Source organism: Halichoerus grypus, chromosome 6 (genome assembly GCF_964656455.1).
Source record: "Halichoerus grypus chromosome 6, mHalGry1.hap1.1, whole genome shotgun sequence".
Taxonomy (NCBI): Eukaryota; Metazoa; Chordata; class Mammalia; order Carnivora; family Phocidae; genus Halichoerus; species Halichoerus grypus.
This window is the reverse complement of record NC_135717.1, coordinates 82,375,824-82,396,894: the sequence shown is the minus strand read 5'-3', so window position 1 is coordinate 82,396,894 and position 21,071 is coordinate 82,375,824. Positions and strand designations below refer to the sequence as shown.

Sequence of the window (21,071 nt, the reverse complement as noted above, 5' to 3'; positions counted from 1 at the left end):
AAAGGAGAGAGAATAGTGTGAAGAGCCCTAAGGCATCCATCCCCAGCTTCAGCGATGATCAGCACTTTGCCAATCTTATTTTATGTATCCCCACCTCCCCTTTTTGGCTGGAATAAAGAAAATCTCAGCTATTATGTCATTTCATCTGAAAATGTTTCAGTCTGTATTTCTAACAGATAAGCACTTAAAAAAAAACCAAGTGTAACCGTAATATCATTATTAAGCTAAGCATTAACAGTAATTCCTGATAACACCTAATATTCCAAACATGTTCACTTTCCCCCGACCATCTCAAAATGTCTTTTTATATATAATTGGTGTGTTCAAATCAAAGTCCAAACAAGGTCTGGACATTGCATTTGGTGTGAAGCTTTTCCTCTTCATGTAGTGAGATAAATTTGCAGTCTTTCCCAACCTCTTGTGCCCAAAGTGTGTTGTTCACACTTAGAGTACAACAGTGGTTGTCTCTGGACTTGGATTTCAGCACAGTGTATTCTATCTCCCGTCTGGACTGTGACCTCCCAAGAGTAGAGACCATATCTTAGGCCCCGATCCCCAGCACCTGACACACTTCTAGCAGAAGAAATGGGTAGAAGAATCAGTCTTCTGATCTGATCAGAAGAATCAGAATCAGGGAGATCAGTTGTGGGAAGAAGTTGACACAGTCTGGTCAAAAGGTGCTAAGGCCCTGGGCCAATACCAGTGGTGGAAATGGAGTGAGGGGACAGACGCCAGAGACCTTGGGAAGTAAACAGACTGGGGGCCTGTGTTGGGGGGATGAGGTTTGCTGAAGATGGCCCCGGGGCTCTGAACAGGAAGGGAGGACAAGAAGAGCAAGGGGTTTCCTCATTGGTAGAGGGAAGATAATGCGTTTGGTCTTGGCCCAGATGATTAAGTTACCAAGAGGGCATATTGGTGAGTGAATGGAGTCACTGGAATGGTGGGTATGGGTGGAATGTGAGGCTGAACGAGATTTGTGTGGCAGTAGGGGGATATAGCCACGGGAGTAGCAAGGCTCGCGGAGGACGTGGGCCGAGGAGCAGGAAAGGGGACTGAGTTCAGAGCTTGGGGGGGATGTTCAGAGGGCCAGGGGAGGAGAACAAGGACCCCATGAGAGAGGCCAAAGGAAAAAGGCCAGCAGAAAGGCTTAACTAGGGCAGAGCTGTATTGTGGAGGGGAAGGCCACAGGGGAGTAATAACATCTGTTGGTTTGAGTGCTGGGCCTTCGCCCAGTGGTCGTTTTACTGCAGTTGTCCGGCTATGATTTTTAGGGTGTTTCTCTCTGGGACCTTAAAACAACGCTGTTAGGAGGAAGCATTGCTTTTTTAGTAAAGAATTTGAGGCTTAGAGAGATTATCGCTTTCCCAAATCATCTAGCGAGTGATAGAACCCAGGGACTCTTGAACTCTTCATGTTACATGGAGAGTAGGCTGTTGAATTTGGCGACAGAAGGTCACGGTGGCCCCCATGTTGCAGTAGCGTGGTGAGGAAAGCAGCCAGAGGGTAGGAGGCTGGGGTGACTTGGAGGGCAGCAAGTGCCCTTGGTCATTTTACCATATCGGAGGCACCAGGAAGGTGGGAGATGACGTGCAGCAGGCCGAGTGAATAGCCCTGGCTTCAGGCTCTCTTCAGGATCTGCACATGAGTGACCGCTCCTTGATGTGGAAACCTCCTCTTCCCAGTCTCTCCTTCAGGCACCAGGGCTGAAAGCCAGTGGCCATCCTGTCTCTCCACTTCATTTAGAAAACTGGACTTCCTGGAGAGTGGGAGCCAGTGGGAACTCAGGGCCTGTTTGTGGCTCTTTATTTTTACTCTTTAGACGATACACTGCAGAACGAGCCCCATGGGGCACATGCTGGGGATGCCCACAACAGGTGGTAGGGAGTGCAAACACCTGTGGCTAGTGAGTGTCTTCGGGCCATTTGGTTGGTCATCGAACAGGCTTCACAGTAGAGGGCTTGCTCTCTTGCCAGCCAAGGTCTGGGACAGGAGTTGATTATAAACTTATCTGCAAGGTTTTTCTTTTCTTCTTTCTAAAAATAAAATTAAGCTTTTTAAAAAAGATTTATTTATTTGAGAGAGAGAGTGAGAGAGAGAGAGCATGAATGGGGAGGGAGGGAGAGAGAGAAACAGGCTCCCCGCTGAGCCCCAAAAGTAAGCTTTTGGGTCACATCTAAATGACAGACAGACCGTGACATTTGGGGGAGGATATCTTTCAATCAGGTGTTAGTTAACAACCAGAAGGCACAGTTTCTGTATGTGCCCAGAGAGGGAAGGGCTGATTCTCTTGCTCATTCAATTAAAAATTGATTGAACAACATTCACATTAAAAATGTTCAAAATCATTACAGCCAGAGAAATACAAATTAAAACAATTAGTGTTACCTCATATCTATTAGAGTGGAAAATTTTGAAATCTGTATAATGGCAAGTGTTGGCAGGGCTGTGGAAAAGGGGCCCTCGATCTGCTACTGTTGGACATACACTTTTCAGATGACCCAGTATCTTTCCAAAACCAAAATCTGATGATGTCACACCCCTGCTTGGAATTCTTAATAGCTTCCCTTCAGGAGTCCTCAGGATAGAGACCAAATCCCTAAGATGGCCTCCCAGGTCCCATGCGCTTAGACCCCTGCCTACCTCTCCCCTCTCCAGCCCCCCGCCTCCTTTAATCTGGAAAGTGCCTTGCTCCTTTCAAGTGCAAGGTCAGTTGCCCCAAGGAGAGCAGTTGGCACAGTTTATGAAAATTAGATATCCACACTTGATAGTCCCACAGTTCCATTCTTGGGCATATATACTAAAGAAATTCTCACATGGGCTCTTAAGAGCATGTGTATGAAGATGTTAATCACAGCTTTGTTTGCGGTGGCAAGGAGCAGGTGATAATCTCTGTCCATCCCTGGGAGGGTACGTCCTTAAAATGTAGTGGATGCACACTGTAGACGGTTGTGCAACCTCGGAAGGCTCCTGGCAAGTAGGTATATATTAGCAGGATTGAATCCTTTTTTTTTTTTTTAAGAGAGAGAGAGAGCAGGGGAAGGGCAGAGGAAGAGAGATAATCTTAAGCAGGCTCCACGCTCAGTGCAGAGCCTGACACGGAGCTTGATCTCATGACCCTGAGATCATGACCTGAGCCGAAATCAAGAGTCAGATGTTTAACCAACGGAGCCACCCAGGTGCTCCGGCAGGGTTGAATCTTAAACACATGTGCTAAAGAAAACAGCCAAACAGAGTGTGATATACAAGATAATACCGCTTACATAAATTAAACTATATGCATGCAAAATAAACACATATTTTATAAGAATACACTCAGGCAGATATACATTGAACAGAATAAGATTGCATTCGTTTTCTTTATTTATTGCTGCATAAAACAACTAACTCCAAATGTAGCAGCTTAAAGCAACGAACGTGTATAATCTCACCCAGTTTCTAAGGGTCAGGACTCTGGGAGCAGCTTGGTTGGGCGGCTTGGCTCGAGTTGGCGCATAAGGCTGGAGTCGTCTGGAGACTTGACTGGCGCTGGAGGGTCCATTCCCAGCTCATTCGCACAGCTTTTGCCCTGTGGACCTCTCCACCGGGGGGCTCGTGAACTAGTTTCTCCAGAGTGAGTAATCCAAGAGAGAGCACCAAGACAGAAACTGCAGTCTTTCATCACCTAATCTTAGGCGACACGTGGTATGTCACTGTTGCCACGTCTTGTTGGTCACATCGACCAACCTTGGTGCAACGGAGATGACACAGAGTGTGAACACCAGGATGTGGGGATCACTGGGGGCCATTTAGGAGACCAGATATCATAAAAATAGCTGTGCATGTGAGGGGAGGGGATTGGGATTGGAGGAGAGGAAGAAAATAATAAAAAAGTATATATTGAATACTTTATGCAAAGCCTATGCCAGCTGCTGAGGAGATAATGGGCAAGACCAGTCATGGCTTCTACCCTCTTAGATCTTATAGTCCAGTGATGGAGAGAGAGATGTTAGCCAAATAATAACTCCAATACATGCAAAGGCACAAGGGTGGGAGGAACAGAAGTACGTGGTCTACGAACGCTTGACATGGGCTAGAGGAAGGGTAAGCAGGGGTCTGAGGGCATGGGGCCTGGGAGGTCATCTTAGGGATTTGGTCTCTATCCTCAGGCTTCCTGAGTAGAATCTACTAAAGGAATCTGAGCAGGGATGTGACGTAATCAGCTTTAGGTTTTGGAAAGATACTCGGGCTGCCAAGAGAAGTGTGTTTTGGAGAGAGGCAAGCATAGGTGCAGGGACATCCATCAGGATGTTTTTGCCTTGTCCAGGTGAGAGGTGGCAGTGGCTCAAGAAGTGGGTATGAGTGCCGGAGATATTTTGGAGACAAGTCCAAGGGCTGGGTGATGGCCAGACATGGGACTGGGAATAAGGCAGTGTTAGGGCTGACCCCTCATTTGCTGGTTTGTGACACTGGATGGATGGTGGTATCATTCAATGAATCGGAGCCCTGGAGGAGGACTGGTTTTGGTGCAGGGGATCATGAGGTCAGTTTTGGACATACTGGGTTTGAAGTCTTTGAGACACTGAGATGGCGATCATATAAGCGCTTGCATGTATGGATCTCGGGTTCAAGGGGGAGAGACTGAAGGAGCAACCGGGAAGGTAGGAGAAAACAAGGAGATTTTTTCTTTTCCTAGAAGAACAGAATAGTCACAGTGATGAATCATGTGGAAAGGGATCAAGTAAGGAAAGAACTGAAGACATTCCATTAGGTTTGGTAACATGGAGGCCACTGGGAGCCTCAGCAGGCTGCATTTCCGACGCGTTATGAGACTGCCCGAGTTGGAGGCGGCAGAGGGTGAGCGGGAGGTGAGGAGAAGGAGCCGGCCAGGGTTCCAGGGTCGCTGCTCTTGCAAAGCTGGCCTCTGACCTTCCCCTCTGCAGTTACTGTGAGGATGGCTTCATGCACTGCACCACGAGCGGAGCCCCAGGCAGCCTGCCGCCCAACACCATGCTCAGCAGTCCCCTGTCTCACCGCAGTGAGTACTGCCCCCGGAAGGGCTCCCCACCTCCCCGCTGAGCTGCTCTGGCCCGTCCATGTGTGCATGCATTCGGGCGCGTGTCGGGACTGACACAATGTTGTTTTGTGTGACTATCAGGCCTTGATGTGCCTTTGCATGTGTATATCCAAATTTTTGAGGCAAGGAGGAATTTTAGGGGAAAAGATTCAGTTATCTGCAAGATGGACTCAGTGGGACTTCCGTTTTGCCCACGGTGACCTTAACCTAGTGAGCAGCTGTAAGTTGGTTGCCTTGATTGTAGTGAAGACCACCCTCCTTCCTTGGCTTCTTTTTACCCAGGGACATTCTGACAAGGATATCTATCTATCTATCATCTATCTATCTATCTATCTATCTATCTATCTATCTATCATCTATCTATCATCTATCTATCTAATCATTTTAATTTATTTTTATTCATCATGATAAGTGCACTCTTTAATCCTCATCCCCTATTTCCCCTGTGTCCCCACCCACCTCCACTCTGGTAACCAGCGGTTTGTTCTCTAGAGTTAAGAGTCTGTTTCTTAGTTTCTATCTCTCTCTTCTTCCCCTTTGCTACTTTGTTTTGTTTCTTAAATTCCACATATGAATGAAATCATATGGTATTTGTCTTTCTCTGACTGATTTTGCTTAACATTATACTCTCTAGCTCCATCCATGTTGTTGCAAATGGCCAGATTTCATTCTTTTTATGACTGGATAATATTCCATTGTATATATATATACCACATCTTTATCCATTCATCTGTCGATGGATACTTGGGCTGCTTCCATAGGGGGGTTACTGTAAATAATGCTACAGTAAATATAGGGGTGCATGTATCTTTTTGAAGTAGTGTTTTTATGTTCATTGGGTAAATACCAAGTAGTGGAATTATTGGAATTATTGGTAATTCTATTTTTAATTTTTTTGAGGCACCTCCACACTGTTTTCCAGAGTGGCTGCAACCAGTTTGCATTCCCACCAACAGTGCAAGAGGGTTCCCCTTTTTCTGCATCCTCACTAACACTTGTTGTTTCTTGTGTTGTTCATTTTAGCCATTCTGACAGATGTGAGGTGATATCTCATTGTAGTTTTGATTTGCATTTCCCTGATGGTGAGTGATGTTGAGCATCTTTTCATGTGTGTGTTGGCCATCTGGATGTCTTCTTTGGAGAAATGTCTGTTCATGTCTTCTGCCCATATTTTAATTGGATTATTTGTTTCTTGGGTGTTGAGTTGTGTAAGTTCTTTATATATTTTGGATACTAACCCTTCATCAGATATGTCATTTGCAAATATCTTCTCCCATTCAGTAGGTTGCCTTTTAGTTTTGTTGATTGTTTCCTGCACTGTGCAGAAGCTTTTTATTTTGATGTAGTCCCAATAGGTCATTTTAACTTTTGTTTCTCTTGCCTCAGGAGACCTAACTAGAAAAAAGTTGCTACAGCCGATGTCAGAGAGATTACTGCCTGTGCTCTCTTCTAGAATTTTTATGGTTTCAGGTCTCACCTTTAGGTCTTTAATGACAAGGACACCTGTTTAGAAAGCTTTTAAGATGGATTTGAATGCAGGGATCCTGGATCCTTTGTTCTCAGTTTGAAGGTCCTAATAGTTGCTACACTGTTGAAGGACAAGGCACAGAAGGGAGAAGGGGCTGGCCTGGCACTGGTGGGACCATATTCACGTTTATGATCAGGAAGAACTAATTGGCTTCCAGATGGAGACTTGCTTAGAAAAGACTATCCCAGTAGAGGAGGAGGGATGATTTTAGACAGATACATGGGCTATTTTCAACCTCCAGCTTGACTACCTCTCTCTGCCTTTCTCTTCCCTCAAGACCCCATCTTTCCAAGTGACCCAGGTGTGTGCTCTGTGTGTTCTCCAGTTTGCCCTGGGAGAGAAGTCAGAATGCCCCGTGTGACTGCTTGGGGAGTATCTCTCAGCCTTGAGCTGGGGCAAGATCCCAAGCACGTGGGTGGCTCAGAAGTTGAAATCAGAACTTGCAACCTTGTCTCTTTCTTTCAGGCTGCCATAGCAAAATACCGCAGACTAGGTGGTTTAAGTGTGAGAAATATAGATTTCTGTATTTCTGTATTTGTCTTGTAAATGCACTTCTCACAGTTATGGAGGCTGGAAGTCCAAGGTCAAGGTGCTAGCAGGGTCCCGGTGAGGGTTGCACACTTCTTGTGTCCTCATAGGGCAAGAGGGGCTGGGCAGCTCGGTGGGCTCTCTTCATCAGGGCATGAATCCCATCTGTGAGGGCTCTACCCTCATGGCCCCCATCACTTCCCAAAGGGCTCGCTTCCTATCACCACTACCTTTAGGGTCAACACGTGAATTTTGAGGGGGCAGGACATTCAGTCCACAGCGGACCTGAGGGTCACTAAGTCCTCCTGTCCCTCTCTCCGACGGTTGCTTGTGTCACCACCTTCGTGGCTGTTTTCTGGCCTATAGTCCCTGGAAGATGCTTTATTTATTTATTTATGTCAGGAAGCTCCTAGAATTTTGTGCAATTTGGAAGGTCCACTTAGTCTTTTAGGGTTTCAGCTTCCTAACAAAAGTTTCTGTTTATAAGTAAGGCTGGAACTTGTCCACAGGAGATAGTAAGTGCTCTGTAGAGTCAGATATAAATGCTATGAGGTGCATCTGGGTTTTTGAAAGGAAAGTGCTGTAGCAATCCTCCTGTCATCATTTATTCAGTCATTGTTACCCACCAACTGTCAGGAAATAGGATACATCCATGTACAAAGGAGACAAAACCCCTGCTTTCAGGGCGCCTGGGTGGCTCAGTCGGTTAAGTGTCTGCCTTCGGCTCAGGTCATGGTCTCTGAGTCCTGGGATCGAGCCCCACGTCCCCCTGCTCAGCGGGGAGCCTGCTTCTCCCTCTGCCTCTGCCTCTCCTCCTGCTTGTGCTCTCTCTCTCTCTCTCTAATAAATAAATAAAGTCTTTAAAAAACCCCTGCTTTCATGGAACATATATTCTGGTATTCTAGTGGGGGTGGTGGGCAATCAACAAATAATTAAAATAGATAGTACATCAGAGGGGCACCTGGGTGGCTCAGTCGGTTAAGTGTCTGCCTTCGGCTCGGGTCATGATCCCAGGGTCCTGGGATCGAACCCCACATGGGGCTCCCTGCTCAGCGGGAAGTCTGCTTCTCCCTCTTCCTCTGTCTCTCCCCCTGCTTGTGAACTCTTTCTCTCTTTCTCTGTCAAATAAATAAATAAAATCTTTAAAAAAAAATAGATAGTACATCAGAAGGTAGCATCAGAGGTGATCAGGTGGAGGATGACAAAGCAGAGAGGGCAGGGAGGAGTGTGGAGAGACAGAGTGTAGCAAATTTAAACAGAACGAATGGAGTGGCCAGTGGCTAGGCAGAGGATGACATGGAAGCAAAGTCCCCGTTAAAGATTTTGTGGCTAAATTAGTTGTGACCATTTTATGAACGTTCCAGCTGGGGCCCACAAAGGTTCCTTTTTAGCACCCAAACACAGGTCCTTTAAAGCCTAGGTCTGGACATTTCCACAGTACATCCTGATTTGATGCAACCTGCTGCAGTAGGTTCAAGGGGAATGAGGAGTGGGCTGACATGGGGATGCGGAGGGCAGGAGGGATGCCTTCAACGTAGGCAAAGGTCAGGGGCTCAGATGAGTAGATGAGGCGGCCATCCAGTCTCACCAGGGGATCCTGGCTTAGGGCAAAGCCTGCTGGAGCACCTGATCCCAGGGAGTGGGCCGCTGGGTCTCTGGAAGTGAGTGGCTGCTCTGGGCGGGGGGGGGGGGGGGGACCAAGGACAGTGTGGACGGGAGATGCATTGACTCTTCTACTTTCTTCTACCTCCAAGGCAAAAGGAGCCTGTCCTGCCGGCCCCCCATGGTCAAGTTGGTGTGCCCCACTGATAACCCAAGAGCTGAAGGGCTCGAGTGTGCCAAAACTTGCCAGAACTATGACCTGCAGTGCATGAGCACAGGCTGCGTCTCCGGCTGCCTCTGCCCCCCGGGCATGGTAAGCCACCAGAGCCACAGAGGGTGGGCAGCCTTGCATTTCCCTGCGAGCTAAGCAGGGGGGAGGTGGCTTGGGAGCAGAGAGAGGAAGAAACAGGAGCTGAGCAAGAATGGTAATGGGGTGGAGGTGGTGATGGGGGCAGGGGTGGGGGACTTCTTCCAGTCTTCTGTGGCTGACTCAGCCGCCACAGCCGGGAAGGGAGATGGTGGGAAAGTGTCTGGAGTCCATCCTGATGAAATCCGACAAAAACACCGGAACTTGGTGCACAGAGGTGCCGCGGGAAGCAAAGCCAGTATTTCCAGAAAATACTTACGCGTGAAAACAGGTATTTCCCTTGGAATTTTCCCAAGGGCTGCTGCATTCCCCCTATGAAGAGGAGACAGTGCACATATATTTGCATATTATTTGCATATATGCGTAGAACTTTCTATTGCAAGAGAAGATGTTGATGTTGCTGCCACTTCACCAGCAAGGACCAGCCCCAGTCTCTTCCCCTCATTGAGTCTGGTTTTCCTCATCTGTGAAGTGAGTCACGAGGTCCTGGCCAGCTCTTAACACACAACCTGTGGCTAGCAGTTCCCGGGATGCCTTGCATCGTCCAAGGCCTGCTGCGTTGCTACCACCTGGTTCTAGATGGCTGCTGGCACGGGGCCCAGGCTCCTTACCTCCCTCCCAAGCCTGCATGTGGGCCAGTTTTGTACACATATATTACGGTCGTCCCCCTACCCGCAGTGAAAGTTACCCACCGTCAACGAGGGTCCAGAAGCAGGTGCCTGCAGCAGCCTAACGCTTTGTCTCAGTGTCTGTACCATTCCTCTCACTTCGCCTCATCACGAAGGCATTTTATCCTCTCACATCATCACCAGAAGGAGAAGGGTGAGCGGGTAGAGTAAGATACTTAGAGAGACCACATCCATATCCCTTTTCTTACGGTATAGTGTTATAATTGTTTTATTTTTAGTTATTGCTGTTAATCTCTTACGTGCCTGATTTCCAAATTAAACTTTATCATAGGAATGGGTGTGTAGGGAAAAAAACAGTATATATGGGGCTTGGTCCTATCTGTGATTTTAAGCATCTACTGGGGGTGTTGGAATGTATCCCTGTGGATAAGGGGGAGGGACGACTGCATACATAGGTTATTCTTGTCACCCTGAAGGATGTAACTTCTGGGTTTTTCTCTTTCAAAAGCATCATGTCTTCTTGCTTTCCTTGAGTCTGATTCCCCAATACCCAAAATGAGTAGTGTGGGGCTGGGGCAGGAGTTGTAGAGGCCAAAACGGGAGGGGGCAGGATGGCTCTCCTATATGACTGTACAAGGTGTGAGTGATGCCCAGGCCTTGGCTTGAGGGGCAGGGTCCTGGGCCATGGGAGCTGCCAATATCCTGCAGAGGGAACTGGGACCCATCACCGGTGGCCCTCGGGCAGGCTGTGCGTTGGGGGTGTGTGCAGGGCATGTGATTTATCTCCTTTCCCTCCAGCCCTCCTCCAAGACAGAGAGACTAGCTGTTCACTTTCCCTGGGGTCTTCCCCTTTGCCTTAGTCTCTGACAATTCTGAACTGTCTTTTCTAATGGGGGAGCTAGAGATTGGCCTGGGAGCACCCCCACCTGGAAGGTCTTGTTTGGTGCCTTTGCAGGAGGGGGCCATTCAAGGAGGCTAAATAAGGAGGACAGACTCAGAGCTGGCTAGGGGCAAGAAATAGGATGGGGGAGAGGAAGCTTCTGTATTGCTCTTTTTACCCTGAGGGCCTCTTATTTGACTGTCCCTTCACTGTACCCGGAGGAGAAATTCTCCAGACATCAGAGAAGCCTCTGGCAAGAAAAGGGGCATCACTCAGGGGATTATGTCAGCATCAGAGACTCTTAGATAAACCTTTTTTTTTTTTTCCCAATGAAGTAAACAGGACAGATCATCTTAGATAATAACCACAACAGCTGCATCACGGTCCCAAATCCCCAGTGGAGAGTGAGACCTCACGCATAGGATGTGGGCACACCATCAGGAGCTCCCTGGCATTCCCAAAGCGCCTGGTGCGCACTCTGAGGACAGTCTTTAGGTATCTGTCATACGACGAGATGACTCTAACCTCAACCGCAGGGGATTCTAAGCTCAAAAGGTCAGAGTGTAAGAGCTTGGGTTCTTTTCACAACTGCTTCATTAGGATCCCGATGGAGGTGCAAATCGTTGAGGCCAGATTCAGCAGAGGAGAGAAGTCCGTGATTTATGAGGTGCGCAGTGTGCAGGCTACTGCACCAGACACGTATTCCTGGCCGCAACGCAAAGACAAAGGAGCTGTTTGGGCCCGCGGTGTAGACATCCTACCCAGGGGTGTTTCTCTGTGTGGCCTGTCCCCAGGGAGAGGTGTGAGGATGTGGCATGGGACCGAGGGTTTGGGGGAAGAGGTCGGGGATTCTTCATTCTGTGCACTTGAGCGGGGGCCAGGATGGGGTGGGGGTGGGGGAGGAGCTCTTTGCTGGGGGGCAGATCTAGGGCAGCAGAAACAGCACTTGAGTAGGAACAGGGTAGGGGGCCGAGCTCTCTGTTCAGGCTTCACTCACCCTTGGGTGAGCGTTCGTTCTTTTTCTGAGCCTCAGTTGCCTTATCTGTGACATGGGCACATAATTCTCGTTCTGTCTTCATCACGCGTTGGCTGCGGGCCCGAAGGGTTTGTAGGTGAAAGTGCTTACAGAATCATAGGGATAGCTTTAATTCTTTTCGTAAATAACCAAGGCTCAGTCTCAGAGGCTTTGCCGACCTCCTCCTGTCCACAGGAGAGATCCGTGAAGGGCCTGTTTTCTTACATTTTCGATCTGTCGTGGACCAATGCTTTTGTAAATACGATAGAAACAAATGATCAGAAAAAAGGAAACAAAAAGCAAGGACATACAAAATATGAGCCCCCCCCCCCCATTTTTATTAGATTCAGACGTGATGTATTACTCAGGCCAATTGCCGTATGATTGTCCCAGCACCTACTCCTTTTACGTACTCACATCATCACAGACCGGCACTGGCCAGGGACCACGCTTTGAGCAGTGCTGCTCTCGGTTGAAGACCGCCTCTCCCTGTACGAGGCATCACTCAGCATCTACTGTTAAGGCCAGCAGCAACTGTCTGAAAATGTTGGGAATGGATTGGGGGTCCCTCCTCTTTGCAGTTTGTGCCAGGCTTGGCACCTGCTTAGAGAAGGGGTTTCCTGGCCACTTCATCTGCTCCTTCCGCTGGTGCAGAGGTCTCTTTGCATGGAACAAGGTCAGAGGGATGCCTTCGATATGTGGCCAGTGCCGCTCTCCCTGAGAAACTGTTGGTGGAGAGGCTGCGTGGAAAAGGCACTGACTTGGAGTCCCGTCCTTCCGGGTGTGAATCCTGCCTCCTGACATTTACTTAACAGAGTGGCAAGTCATTTAAAATCTTTGAGTCTGATTTTTCTCATCTGTAAAACTGGGTTCGGAGGGCAGTTGGGAGGACTGGCGGTGACAGTGGTGTGGCCATGGAAGTTGCTTAATAAGTGGTACTTTGATGACTGCTGTTAGAAGCTTGGGGAGGAAAACCATGAATCATATTATGAACGGAGAGATGCTATAGGAAATCAGCACACACTGGGAGCAATTTTAAGACCTCAGTGTCCACATTCGGAGGCCCATGAGATCAAACAAATAAGGGGGTTGCATTAGAAAAATTTCTGTCTTTTTCTTTAGTTCAAAAATTGAGTGAATTTGCCTTTGTTAGACTATTACCCACTTTCACCACGAGGTGACAGCAAAGCACAACCCACTGCCCAGCTCACTCATTCCAGCCACCCTGTTAATTCTCTTCAGGAACAGTATCCAGTGGGGAAGTGAGAAGCCCTAAGGACTCATGATTTCTGCCCCTTCTATCACACGGGAGTCTGAGGAAAGACAGGAACCAGAACCACCAGAACCAAGGCTACATAGTTCTATAGTGGAAATCCTGGTTTCCTGAGTCCGACTGGGCTCCTTCAGCCCTATTTGCCTCCCTCCCTCCAGCGAGGTGGTCTTGGAAAGTGTGGCACCCCTGTTTGGGGGACGCTCACTTACCCTCTGAAATCTAGTAGTGACACTTTCCTAGCTGGTACCTAGTTCAGCTGCTACGAGGAAGCCCTTGGCAGCTGGGAAACATGTTCATCTCTCTGGTCCTTTGATGCCTGGTTTTCTCACTGATCCAATACGAAGAGTAAAAAGACTTTGGCATTGCTTTTTTGAAATGTGCAGTTTGGGGCTCTGGGGCCCATCCAGGGTGGGCCTCACATGTGGGCACTGTAAATCCTATGAGATGTAATTTTAAAAGGCCCCAAAGCCTTTCTGTCTCAAAAATATCTCTGACTCCTTATATGATTGGTCACCTAATCAGATTTACTGACATATAATGAGCATAAATTCATTTTGGTTAACAAGAGTTTTAGAAAGCTTACAGACTTATAAAACCTCATAGGAAGTCATTCACCCCTTAGTATGAATTATTGAATCAGATTCTTTCCTCCTTAACAAACATCTAGTTGAAATCAGCTGCGTTGAGCTGGAAGTATTGATGGGGTAGGGAGAACGAACAAAGGATAGTTGGAAGGCAAAAAAGATAGTTGGAAGGCAAAAAAGTGTTCATGCATGGGGACTGGCGGGGGGCAGGGATGGGGCCTTTTCACAGAAGAGTAACAAAACCAATTTTTTTCTACTTCATAATTTTTCTTGGAGCTGTCCAAGACCTAGTACCATGTTCTTGGCATGAACCATTCTTCCTCAGGATGTCCCAAGTTGATGAATAGTGACAACGATTTCTGCCTGTTTTCTTCCAAAGTCTTGGAAGGGCATTTGTTAACTTTATCTTATTCTTCTGGTGTCCCAAAGGAACAAACACTAGGCAGAGATGGTTCTCTTCATTTTGAACATGATGTTCAAGTGACGTTTCCCAGTTGGGGACTACTATCCTGGCTTACCCTATGTGTCCGCCCAGTCCTCATCTAGATCCTGTTCATCCCCTGTGTTGTGCCTTTATTTTTCTATCTCCAGGGATTTTTTTTTTTTAATGCTTTAGGGCTCTCTGGGTGTTTTTGGCTGGGCTGGTGTTATTTGATCTTCTCTCCCAAGTCGGAGCCAGGACTGAGGTGAGGCCTGGAAACCCTCTTCTTTCCTTTTAAGGTTATGCTTTGTCCCCTCTCTAGCTGTCACTTATGGAACTAACTCCACACCCCTGTTGTCTATAGCAGTCCTCCTCCAGTACCAAGGTCCTATTTTAATACTGTAATCCATCAGTGAGTCAGGGCAGAGAGGAGCCATGTGGTTTGTCAGTGAGAGCGCAGGAGGAGGAAATGGGAGCTGCCCAGTGGTGGCATTATCTCATGACCAAGCTGGGATTGAAGTTTATGTCCACTGGAGGGGGGCTGGGACTCACCCCTGGGCCGGGGGAGGGCCACCTGAGCCATGGGTGTGCAGGACTTTTTATCAACGGGCTGAATATCCTGGAGAGAGGTAAAAACAGCCAGCATGCAGACCAAGAGGTGTGGGAGCCTCCACTCAGCCTGCTCGAAGGAGAAGGGGTAGCTCATGTTCTGCTGAGGTGAGCTGAGGTGAGCGGAGGTGAGGTGAGGTGAGGCGAGCAGGGCTCTGTCTCCTGGAATCCATCCCTGTGCATCACTTTTGTCTCACATAATGTTTCCAATAAGGAGACTTATTGTCTGGTCTCCATCGGTGGTAGGTGTGGGTGTTGGGAGAGCTCGCTGAGCTTCTCCAGCAGATGCATCGGTCATTCTTAGAGTAGCCACTAGGTGGCAGGTCCTGGACTTAAGTCAGAGCAGATGAAGCTTGGGGGAGAGGGATGGATATGTGGGAATGAACCCTAATTGTGACAGCTTATGAAGGCTGTGGTAGAAAGACATTGGTCGCCCCCTCCCTGTGCCTCCCAAGCTGCCATCTTCCCTACTGGGCGCCTAAGCTCATTGTCTTCTGAGAATGGGACATGGCAGACCTGCCTCTTCCTCATTCTCTGTGCTCCAACCCTTCCCCCTTGACTTAGGTGTTGAGGACTTAGGGTTGGGTGAAGGTGGTGGTTAAGCAATGGAGGCTATTCTTCCCATCCCTTCCCAAAACACACACACACACACACACACACACACACACACACACACACTACTTTAGCCTCTGGTCCCTGACACAAAAGCCCTTTGTTCAGGCCAAGACTGCCCTGTCCCCAGGACTTTGTCTGGTTCCAAGCCCTGGGAACTCAGGCTTGTGTGAGTAGTGACTGGAGCAAATGGATCCTGACATACCAGGAGCTTCTCACCCCTTAGGTAGCTCTGGCACCAAAGTGCCATGGTCCCTCCACCTGAGGGTGACCCAGGGTTCTTTTCAATCACCTATATTAGGCCATGCCAGAGCAGATGTCCAGGGCTGCCTCCTGGGGCTGGGACAGAAGCATGTCTACACACTGGGGTCAGAGTGGGTTTGGACAGCTCTTCCGGAGCCCATTGGGGCCAGTGGGTCTTACTTCTTTTGTCCCCCTGGGCCCTACAGACCTGAAGAGTATAACATGCTCACATAGTGCTTTCTTTGTGGGCGGAGGGCAGGGAAGCAGAGCATACCCCCGTGGAGGGTGTCAGAATCTCGGGGGACTGGGTGAGGAGCGGGCTTGCGGGCTTGAACAAGCCCCCAGACTCTGGTTTTGGTCCATCCCTGTCTATGGCCAGTAGGCAGCCTTCACCCCCAGCATATTAAATGCATTTAAATTTTATTAAATATATCATCCATCTTTTCTGTTGTAAACATAATACAGGCTCATTGATGAACATTTGGGAAAAAAACTTTAAAAACCGAAGAAGAAAATAAAATTCCCCTATTCCTCTATCGCTTGGATTTGGATTTGGATGGAACTTCTGTATTTCCTTCTAGTCTTTTTTGACATACATATATATGTGTGTGTGTGTATAGTTTTCATATATATATATATATATATATATATATGTAGTTTTATAATTGGGACCATATGTATGTACAGTTTTCCCTGTTTGAAAAATGAACAGCATCAGTATCTCTCACAGCATTTAAGAGTCTTCCAAAGGGCCCTTCCAATAGCTCCAGAGCACACCATTACCTGGCAATTCCTTAATGGAGTTCATAATTTTCCTATTGTCAAACACTTGGTTGTTTCCATTTTTTGCAATGATAAATGATTCTACGTTAACCTTTGTCCCTGAGTCTATTTCCTTTGGAGAAATCCTCTGCGTGGAATTACTGCGTCTAAGATATGCACATTCCAGGGGCTTTGGCCACAGATTACCAGTCTCCACCATGGTCCCAGCAGGGTATGAGGGCAGAGGGTAGTCGGAGTGTCTCCAGCTGAGCGGCGACAGGGTGGGGGGAGGTCCATGTGGATGGATGCGCATGTTTGCCGAGCCCCAGCCTGCGCGTGGGTTCCCTGGCCTGGCCTGTGGCCAAGGCTGTCTTCCTAGCAGGGCTTTAGATCACTCACTATGGCCCCCAAGACATTTGGCTTCCTTTCCCTTAGGTCCGACATGAGAACAAGTGTGTGGCGCTGGAAAGGTGTCCCTGCTTCCACCAAGGCAGAGAGTATGCCCCAGGAGAAACCGTAAAAATTGACTGCAACACTTGGTGAGCCCCTGGGAGAAGCTTGCCTGGGGACCGAGCCGTTGGGGTGGGGTGAGCAGGAGTGGGGACGCGGGAACCGACACAGCCACAGGGCCTCTGGCACTTGCCTCCAGCACCCTGGGGGAACATGGTTATTCTTTTTCCTTTTCTCTGTGCCTCTGTTTCTCTATCTGTAAAGTGGGGGAGAATCTGTGTCCTCTCCTGTGCTGACCCTGAATAGACACACTCCCGGAGAGTAGTGTTTCCAAGAAGGACCTTGGCCCATATGGGTCATTGCATGTGTGAACAAGCTGCCAAAAGGCATGGGCTTTGGAAGGTCCCTCTCTGGACTCATACTGTCCCCTAAGCATGCTGCAACTGTCCTTGTAATGGCATGGTTCAAAAAAGACCTTCTGAGGGAGGCTGGTTTTCTTCTTCTCTGTGGCCACCCTTCACTGGCTCACTCATCATGCCATGACTTCTGGGCTGTGCGCAGCTTCAGGGGAAGGCCCACGTGGACAGAGGCGGGAAGGGCTGGGACCTGGAAGGGGCTTAGCTGTCTCTCGGGCCTGAGGTCTGAGCTTACCACCTCTGATGCACAGAATGGGCTTCCTGATGTCAGCTCTGGTTACAGGGTGGTGGGGGATGCGTGCTATGGCAGGGAGCAAATCACTGTAGATTTAAACAGAGCTATGTACACACAAAACCTCTCCTGGCAGAAGTTGATGGTTGATCACTATTTTCCCAGCTCAGAACTTTCCTTCTGTTGTGTCTAGTTCTCCCCGTTCACCTCAGAGGGCTCTCAACCTCAGTGTCTCTGTTCTGTAGAGATCCCATGGCCATGGCCATTCTCAGCAACTTCCAGGGAGGCTGAACTTCAAGCAAATTCATAGTAGGGGGTCCTCAGAGCATCTGGGCTTCTTCCCCTGGCTGCCTGATCCCCTTGGGGGACCTGTTTGCTTCTTTGCTTCACTTTTCCCCTTGTAACAGGAGAGCAGCATGGCTTCCCTCTCTCCTCCTTGGCCTTGTGCTCTAAAAATGTGACCGTTTATGACTGCAAACTGCCTTCCTACATCCACACCCCACCGGTCCTTTACTTCTAGAGGCTTCCTGGAGGGTTGGGTGGCACCCCACAGCAATCTGTTCCTTCATTGTCTCTCGTTCCCCAATGCCCCGAAGAGCCCCCCACACCACAGTACCCAGCTGGTCATCCTGGCCATTACTGTTCCTAGCATCTGTCGGGACCGGAAGTGGAACTGCACGGACCACGTGTGTGATGCCACGTGCTCTGCCATCGGCATGGCGCACTACCTCACCTTCGACGGGCTCAAATACCTGTTCCCCGGGGAGTGCCAGTACGTCCTGGTGCAGGTGAGAGTGAGGGAGGGCGGGGGTGCTGTCTGTCTCTCGGAGGGGCCGGGAGCTGCTGACTGCCCTTTGGGGGTTTCTGGGTCAGATTCTGCTGTTCTGTCTGTAGAAGGAGTACTGGGGCTGATTTCTACTGCAGCAGTTTTCCAGCCCGTAAAAGAGGGGCCTGAAACTCAGAGCAATGGTCCATTTTCCTTCAGCTGACCTGGAGACTAACAAGAACGGGGCAGAAGCTCCTTTGTTGACTGGGATGGGTGTGGGGGCACGGCAACCACCAGCCCAAGTTAGCACCCACATGGAGTTAGAAAAACGCATCGGTTCCTTTTGGCAGACACAGCCTGTCAGGACGCACAGTGGGAAGGGGAGCCCAGGCTAGACTGAGCCCCCTCACCCTCCCTGCTAGTGCCCTGGTGAGCGGCCCAGGACAGGACAGTTGGAATGATCTCTGGAGTCGGCTTCCTGCCTTATGATCCTATTGTCCGCCATTTCCATTTCCAACCTAGTCCAGTTCAGAAGGGGGGGGCACAGAAAAGTCATATTGCCCAGGAAATCCTAGCTGGTGAGTGAGGGCACCGGCCCCTCTACCTCCCTCTCTCCACCGTGTGGACTCCTGTAAGCTCCTCTTGCTGGTTGACACCAAAGTGAGTAAGCAAGGAGGTATGAGTGCTTTTCTCATGAGGGATGAGACAACTTGACTGTGAAGCTTTAAACAAATGTGGTCTCTCTGTCTCCATTCTCGGGAGCAGCGGTAGGAGCTTGGCGTGGTCTAAAGGGAGGACCACAAACCCGTAGGAGCCTCAGCCCCAGAGACAGAGCTGTGGGGCCCCATGAGTCAGGCAGTGAGGGTGCCTGAGCATGCATGTCTGCAGAGCATGCTGGGAGTGGGCGGAACCAGCAGTAGCGCCGAGCAGCTTGCACAGAGCATGCTGGGAGTGGGGCGGAACGGGCAGCAGCACTGAGGCGCTGTGCGCAGAGCATGCTGGGAGTGAGCAATAACACCAACTAACCGAGCCTCTATCTCCCATGCCCCAGTGTGGCCCCAGAGAGGCATGCAGTGTATTGGGGAGACAGGGCATGTACATCCTGACATGGTTTTACTGACACTTATGAACCTGGCATGTATTCTGCTCTGGAACTTTGCTGCAGATTATATATGGCAGCCTGTCTTTTGATTATCTGCCTCCCAAACTTGGTAGCAAAAGATGAGGTACACCAGCCCTAGAACTCAACCACCCAGCCAATTTCAAATATGAGCATCCAGAAAACATGACTAGACTAATTCAGTGCCATGAGAAGTAGCTGGCCAGATCTACTGCTCCCCAGCTTTTCCCCTGCCCAGACAAAGCTTTCCCAAGTGGGCCAGTTTTAGAGTCCCTTTCAAATTGTGCTTCTTTGTGGGTTGCTTGTTTTCCTTCATAGCTAGTCCTTTTGTTCCTTCTGATACTTTGTCCTGGATCCTCCCTTTTCTCCCTTCTTCCTTATCAAGACTTGACTCTTTTTTAGCCAAATCTCAGCTGATGACAAGAACCATGTATAAAGCACCTGTACCTTTGTTCCCTCATTTACCCTTCACAATCCCATTAACTCAGCACAGACCCATTTAACTTAATCCCAATATTGGCTGATTCTGTCTTTTAGAGGGGCAGATTGTGTGTGTGCATGTGTATGTGTGTGTGTGGGGGTGTCAAAGAGGTAAGTGACTTGCTCAATGTATCTAATAAGTGGCAGAACCAAGGCTCACACCTTTTCCTGAGTGTCTTTTTTTTCTCCTGTCATACCACAGCAATAGTCACCATGGGGAGATATTTGCTAGAAATGTGTCCCTCCTTCCTTAATTTTCTATGTAACTGACCAGCAAGGGACCAGTACTTCTTCATCCTCTATTCCCAACCAGAGGTGGTAGCTCAGCACCATGGAGCTGTGTCAAATGACCTTTGGTTACATTTCTGGGCCAGCAGTCCAGAGGGATTCAATCAGAATTGAGAGCCACAAAGTGCCAATGTGGTCAAACTGTCCTAGTTAGCTGGGTAAGACTAAGCACTAACAGGTTCTAGGTAGGGGCCTTTAGGCTGATATGTTCAGCAAAGCATACCACAGGCTATTTCCCTCTCTCCCTCTCTCCCTCCTTCTCTTCCTTGTGCTTGCATTCTGGTTCATATGTAACGGCTGAAGATGATAAACCTGTCCGTTCTCTCCCCACCCCCATCTCGTTCTCTTTCCCTTTCTCTCAATTTCATTCTCTCTGTCCCTCTGTCACACATGCACGCACACGCACACACACACGTGCATGGAATGGTAACATCCTTTAACACGTATCCTTCAATGGTCTGAGATGATGAGATACCCATCTTCTGATCTGGGGAGAGGTAGCAGAGATAATATTTCTCTCCTGGCACCCCCTTTCTCCAGGATTACTGTGACAGTAACCCTGGGACCTTCCGGATCCTGGTGGGGAACGAGGGGTGCAGCTACCCTTCAGTGAAATGCAAGAAGCGGGTCACCATCCTGGTGGAAGGAGGAGAGATTGAACTGTTTGATGGGGAGGTGAGTGCCAGCCTTATCCCCTCCACCCTCATACCCCCTTTGTTCTTCTGTCAGCTGATTAAGAGCAGGTATCAAGCATTGTTTAGAACTTGTGTGATGGAATATTGTACAGCCATTAAAGAGCGTGCGGTAGAGCTGTATCATGTGACCTTGACATAATCTCTGAGAAGAACAAGTTGCAGATGACTGTGGATAATGCAATCCCATTTTAATAAAATGAAGTGCGGAGATGTGTGTGGAAAAGAACGTGTAACTATATCTGCCGAAGAATAGTGCTTACCTCTGGAGGGTGGAGTGGGGATTGGAGGGCAGGAGGCCTTTCCCTTTCATATAGGTATCTATATATTAAATATATAGATATAAATATACACACATATTATATATACACATACCAATATACACACATGCACCCATGTGTACACACGATATACACATATCATACATACACATGTACACACACACACATGTGTATGTACCATACACATAATACATATATATCATATCCACATATGCAGTACATATATAATATACACACATT

The 21,071-nt window shown here is 48.6% G+C and overlaps 1 protein-coding gene across 2 annotated transcripts in view; it reads left to right on the top strand.

Annotated features, from left to right (window-relative positions):
* Nucleotides 1-21,071, top strand: part of VWF (von Willebrand factor) — a 134,220-nt gene that overhangs the window by 56,152 nt on the left and 56,997 nt on the right. For both annotated transcript variants that reach the window (XM_036117632.2, XM_078075515.1), the window contains exons 17-21: nucleotides 4,920-5,014; nucleotides 8,864-9,024; nucleotides 16,542-16,645; nucleotides 17,854-17,992; nucleotides 20,399-20,533. In XM_036117632.2, coding sequence (XP_035973525.1) covers nucleotides 4,920-5,014; nucleotides 8,864-9,024; nucleotides 16,542-16,645; nucleotides 17,854-17,992; nucleotides 20,399-20,533 — 634 coding nt within the window. The remainder of the gene's footprint in view (nucleotides 1-4,919; nucleotides 5,015-8,863; nucleotides 9,025-16,541; nucleotides 16,646-17,853; nucleotides 17,993-20,398; nucleotides 20,534-21,071) is intronic.